Source organism: Parasteatoda tepidariorum, chromosome 3, assembly GCF_043381705.1.
Source record: "Parasteatoda tepidariorum isolate YZ-2023 chromosome 3, CAS_Ptep_4.0, whole genome shotgun sequence".
Taxonomy (NCBI): domain Eukaryota; kingdom Metazoa; phylum Arthropoda; class Arachnida; order Araneae; family Theridiidae; genus Parasteatoda; species Parasteatoda tepidariorum.
The window spans coordinates 68,289,756-68,296,529 of record NC_092206.1 but is presented as its reverse complement, the minus strand read 5'-3'; the positions used below and the strand labels follow the sequence as shown (position 1 = coordinate 68,296,529).

General features: G+C 28.9%; 1 protein-coding gene across 1 annotated transcript in view; it reads right to left on the bottom strand.

Annotated features, from left to right (window-relative positions):
* Positions 1–381: 381 nt before the first annotated feature.
* Positions 382–6,774, bottom strand: part of LOC107444046 (glycogen phosphorylase) — a 38,455-nt gene continuing 32,062 nt past the window's right edge. Inside the window, exons 16-18 of the mRNA XM_016058096.3 lie at positions 6,636–6,770; positions 1,777–1,843; positions 382–687 (exon numbers count right to left, since the gene is read on the bottom strand). Coding sequence (XP_015913582.1) covers positions 502–687; positions 1,777–1,843; positions 6,636–6,770 — 388 coding nt within the window. The 3' untranslated portion in view covers positions 382–501. The remainder of the gene's footprint in view (positions 688–1,776; positions 1,844–6,635; positions 6,771–6,774) is intronic.

The following is a 6,774-nucleotide window of genomic DNA, read 5'->3' as shown; positions in this document are numbered from 1 at the left end:
TAACTTTAAAAGTGCAAATTAAGGCAGACGAAATTTTAAGCCCCAAAATCAGACAAAAAAAATTTCTTCTCTGAAAAAAGTAATTTTTCACAGGTTAGGACTTTTGACCCTCGAAATATGAGAGGTAGTCGCAATCTGCACATCATATTTTGACGATTTGTCCTTCGTCAATCGTTTTAATCCTTTTTTTGAAAGTTTATAAATTCAAAAATTGTTTTTTTTTTAAACTTTAACTCTTGCCCTGTAACAAATGTTTGAACTTCGTCAATCTAATATGGGACACTCTGTATCTTGTATAAAATAAACTACAAAAATAGGTTTTATTTTTCGCAAGATACCAATTCGAATTTTCTAAGTTCATTGAAATTGATAACGACAAAATTGAGTAAATATTTTAATCAACAAGAAAAAAAAAATTCTACAATATAACTCTTAAAGATAAACATCAAAAATATACATTTCGATCAAAATAAAATTCCTGAGAAAATTTTAAACTAAGCTCTATTTTCCTTTAGTGTTCTTTTTCGAATCTTGTAATTCAGCGGGTTCATGGGGATCTGGCAGCTTCTCTCTAGATGGTGTCACACCCCAAATATCTTTTGCATATTCAGAAATGGTTCTGTCACTCGAGAAAAATCCAGCAGTTGCAATATTATTTATAGCCATTTCTGTCCATTTAGTTCCATTCTGCCGGGAAAATTTTATTATATTTTATTCAATTTATTATTTTTATTACAAACAAAAAGACAAATTACATCGTAGTTGCACAACATTCAGATAAGATTATATACAAGTCACTACAATGTAATGGAAAATTGCAATGCGTGCTATTTTTTACGCTTTAAAGAAAATTACATTCGCTGGCGATGATTGCTTTATAATATTTTCAAAATATCATAATTACAAAAAATAGTAATTTAATGTATGAAATTATTGTTCTATATGAATAATTATCCAGCATCATGCATCTTAATATTCCCTATAATAAGATTTTTTTCTTCTCTTTTTGTATTAATATGTGTATTTTATAATTTAAATTAATACAAAATCAATTTCGATAATTGTGAACGCCTGGCCTTTTCAATTTTTTTCACCTTTTTCCAGTTAAACTAATGGTAAAACCCTTATGTAAATTATACAAACATTTCTGAGAAACTAAATATCTTTCAACTTCATATGCTTCAATTATTGTTTCATAATGAAAAGAATGCTTAAATTTGTAATAATTATTTTAAGCAGAAGAGAAAAATTGCATTGTTATTGCACAGTATTCAAATAAGAACATTAGACACATTTCACTACAAAACAATGAAAATCGGCAATAAGTGCTATTTTTACAATCTCTTATTTTAAAAACTGTATCAACTTGCGATGATTAATAATTATATTTTTAAATACCCTAGTTACAAAAAAAGTTAATTTAGTACATAAATTATTGTTCTAAAATGCATAATGATCAAACAACATGCATCTTATAACTATAATATATATATATATAAGTAAAATATAATATATATTTTTCCTTTTTGATGTAATCTGTGCGCTTTATAACTTAAAAATTAAAGACAAAAATAAATTTTCTATAATTTTAAATATCTCACCTTTTTGCAGTCGTTTTGCCTTGTTCTAGTTAATGATAAAGCATTCGCGTAAATTTAAATGAACTCGCGTAAACAATAATAAAACTTTTCTGAGAAACCGATAATCTTCCAACTTCATTTGCTTCAGTTACTTATAAAAAAAATTAAAAAAAAATGCTAAATAGCACTTTCTTACCAGATAAGTCTCGTTAACTTTTTCTTGGCATTTCATATAATCTTCATAGTCAGCCAAAACATAAAATCTGCAAGTATAAAGGAAAAATTAGATCTTCAGTTCAAGTCAAATAATAATGACATTTTTGGTTTTAGGAGTTTTGTAGGAGTTAGTTCAGTAAAAGATAGTATGTTCAGTTACAAACGATTGATCTTTTAACCTTTTAAATTCCGGGAATTCCTTCTAATTTCTTGTTTCGAATCCTTTATTTTTAAACTATACAAGGTTCACCGCAATCACCACCGTTAATATATATATATTAAAAGCCTTAATAAATTGAGATCGAAAAAAATATATTCATGAGTGGTTTAAGATAGATAATAAAACTAGAAAGAAAAAGAAATTTCATTAAAATCAGAAGAATCACTGCCGAAGAAGGCCACACTGAAAACATCCATTATATTATTAAATATGGAGGAGCTTCTGATAATTTAAATTTCAACTCCTTTTGGGTTTTCTAAAGCAATCAAACAGGTTTTAATGCTTTTACGTATGCAGTGGTTGAAAATGCAGAATACACTATAAATATATAAAAACTTGCAATATAATCCCTTTATTCATTAAAAAGATTCTCAAATGAAAAGTCATGTTTCCAAAATTATTCATTTCACTAAAAACACAATTGAACAGCAAAGTTATATCTTATGAACTTAATTTAAACTTGGAAAATTTTCTAAATACATACTTTACAAATACCTGGAATTTCCTCTAGATTACGAGATACAGAGACATCTTATTCCCTATATGGAAATGGAGGTGTTTTAAGTCTTAACACCCCCTTCGAACAATTTAAAAATGAAGGCTGAGATCGCCTGGTTAGTAGCAGAGTTGGCCGTTGATTACAGTAAACGATTACAACTGTAATTGATTACAGATAATTACAGCTACGTAATCAATTACTTGTAATCACGATTACAAGTAGTAATCAATTACTTGTAATCTTGATTACAACTTTCGAAAAATTTTGATTACAGCTGTAATCATGATTACAATTTTGATTACAGTAATCAATTACTTGCAATCACGATTACAAGTAATCAATTACTTGTAATCGTGATTACAACTTTCAAAAAATTTTGATTACAGCTGTAATCATAATTACAATTTTGATTACAGTAATCAATTACTTGTAATCATGGTTCCAAGTAATTGCGATTGCAAGTAATCACAACAAAAACGATTACGAGTAATTATGATTACAAGTAATCAAAATATATGATTACATGTAATCATGATTACATATAATTTGATTACATGTAATTGTGATTACATGTAATTGTGATTACATGTAATTGTGATTACTTGTAATCAAACTATACGATTACAAGTTATTACGATTGTATACTATAGTCAAATTTTTTATGTAGTAAGTATTCACGTGTTTACATATTTTTATGTACATAGAATCTACGCATGCATGAACGTACAATTTGCGATTCCTATACATACAATGTATGCACAGACGTTGTTTGTACGTACAATATTCATAATTATATTGTAATATACTTAATGCAATGCGCATATGCTTAGTACATATAATTATGCAATTATGATACATGTAGGCATGTATGTTAGTTTGTACAAAAAGGCAATGTTTTGTATCTTTGTATACAAAGACAATGCATGTATGAACGTATATGAAAAGAATGTTTATGCGTTTGTATGCTTTCATGTACTTAAGTACATATATTGTATAAATTTACGATAATAGTACATATATACAATGTACGTATGTATATAAAATTGTACGTATTTACGTACAATATGTAAGAATGTTATTTAAAGGTGCAATAAATGCACATATTTGCGTAAATAAAATGCGTACATGTATACATGCATATTTAGATGTACATCGATATATGTGCACGCAAAGTATGTACTTATGTACAACTTACGTATGTACTTGTATAACTACATACTTTGTTAATACTTATGCGCATGTAATGCATGGATGTACAAAAAAATAGTTATATGCACAATGTATGCATGTGCATACAACGTATACATGTACATAATTACAAGTAATGTACAAATACGTGCGTACATTTAAATATATGTAATTACAATATACACATACATTGTGCATACATTAAAAAAATTTATATGAGTAAAGTTATTAAAATTTGTTTTAAAATTATTCTAAGGTATATGAAACTCGACCTCATATTTTTTAGAAAGCAAACGATAATTTTATTTGGAATTTCTAAATATTAATTCCACACATAAAATTTACCGTTTTTCTTACCATTTAAAAAATTTCTATGAATCATGCATTATGTTATAAAAAAAATAAATCTGTATTGTCAAACATTTCATGAAAATACCTGAAAATAATTTTTTATTCAGAGAATTTCAAAATGATATAGAACAATTAAAGCTGAAAACTAAATTTAAATATCGTTTGATTTTGTCATTTAACTTGCTTGAGTCATTAAAAGTTAACTTACATGCATTTTATTTATTGCATTGTACACATATTTAGACATAAATGTAATGTACATATGTATACGTGTAATGTATGTACGCATGTACAATGTATGTACATACATTCATGTATTGTACGTGCATATATAGTACATATGGATATGCATACATGGAACATACGTGTATTGTACATGTGTGGATACATTCATTGTACATATATACATTGCACCATATGCATAGATAGGGATAGCATGCATGTACACATGTAAAATTTGTACGAAAGAATTATGCCCAATATATTTATGCACATACGTACTGTATATGTACACACATATGTACATTATATGAACATTATATGTTCATTTCATCATATGTACATTATATGAATATACATCTGTACGCTATATGTATATACATCTGTACGCTATATGTATATACATCTGTACAATATATGCATCTCAAATGTGTGTATGTACGTACGTTATGCATGTCGAATGCATGTATGAATATATGTGAAATATAAATACGCCCAATGTACGTACAATAGTTCACAAATGTATTATGCATATTTGGATACTTACATTGAGCATGAACATATTATGTACATGTACATAAATACACTGGACATGCATATCATGTACATGTATACATACATATATTGTACATCCTACAGATATACCTATATTGTACATGCATACATATATTGTACTGTTCATAAATAAATTGCACATACATGCATGGGACATACATTGTACAGACAATGTATGTATGTTCGTACAAACACAAGTACTTGTATATACATGCGTACATGAACATAGATATACATTTTACATACACAAATATTTGCATAAAATGCATATATTCATTGTGTATAAATGTACATGCCTACATTGTTTGCACATACATACGTAATTATTATCTATATACATACGTACATATATTTTATACCTACAATATAAGTGTATGTACATGTGTGTGATACTAAAATGTCTGAACATATGCACTAGATAAAATCATATGTACATACATTTCAGTTACATTCATTTGTACGTATACAAATACGTACAAAATGCAGTACATGTTAATACGTGCAAAATGTATCATTATAAAATACATTCTACTATCTACTGTAAAATATAATCATTTATAAGAATACAATAGTCTTGTAATCGTGTAATTAGATTACATGTAATCATAATTACATGTAATCAAATTACATGTAATCAAATTACATGTAATCATATATTTTGATTACTTGTAATCATAATTACTTGTAATCGTTTTTGTTGTGATTACTTGTAATCGCAATTACTTGGAATCATGATTACAAGTAATTGATTACTGTAATCGACTATGTAATCATGATTACAGCTGTAATCAAACTTTGTAATCACGATTACAATTGATTACTGTAATCAATATTGTAATCATGATTACAGCTGTAATCAAAATTTTTGAAAATTGTAATCTTGATTACAAGTAATTGATTACTGTAATCAAAAAATGTAATCGATTACATTTTTGGCCAACTCTGGTTAGTAGGACGTTTGGCTCATGTTTGTGAGAACAGGAGTTCGAATTCCACAGAATAATTTCCGTGTATTAAATGGTAACAGGAGTAGGTTAAATCTAGTGGGGTTATGAAGTCCTCCTAGTCCCCATAACAGATCAATACCTCTGGGGGAGTCGCGATGGCTCAGGGGATAGAGCGCTCGCCTTCCAATGAGGCGAACTGAGTTCGAATCCCAGTCGATACGAATTCCGCATCCGGTTTGCACTGACCACAGTGCTGACGAGAAATATCCTCAGTAGTAGACGGATCATTTAGAGTCCCCTTGCCGTCAGGCTAACCATGGGAGGTTATCGTGGTCTTCCTCTCTATGTAACGAAAATGCGGGTTAGCTCCATCAAAAAAGTCCTCCACGAAGGCAAATTTCTCCCAATAATCGATCTAGGAGTTCCCTTGTCTTCTGGATTGGGTTCAAAATTACAAGGCTACGGAGTTGAACATTAGTAGTCGTAAACTCATAAAATTGGGTCGGCTGTTCAATGAAGGTTATAAAATTATAAAATAAAATACCTCTTGGGTACTGAATTGGAGACTGATCGTTCTCTGGTTCAGGTCAAAATTACGATATGCGGATGAATGGAGTGTGATTGGGTCGTTTCTGTAAGACGAGCTTTAACGCGTGTGTGTGGCTGAAGTAGTTTTTTAAGCCATAGATGTCACCACTGAAAAAACAAGATAACCACTCTCTCCCTTAAAAATTCGTTTGATTACAAACAGGCTTGCTGATTGACAAGTGACATAAATAAAAAAATTAGGCTTATTATATTGCCTCAAGCTTTTCAACTGAATTAACTTTTTATCATATTAGAGGACTAAATTTGTTTACCTATCATATTTCAGAATAACATCTACTAGATCCTTAAACTGATCCGGATTCTGTTGACTGAAATATCCCCCTTTGATCTGATCAATAGCACGTTTTAGTTCAGGCAGCCTTTGATAATAGTCCATTGCATTGTATCTGG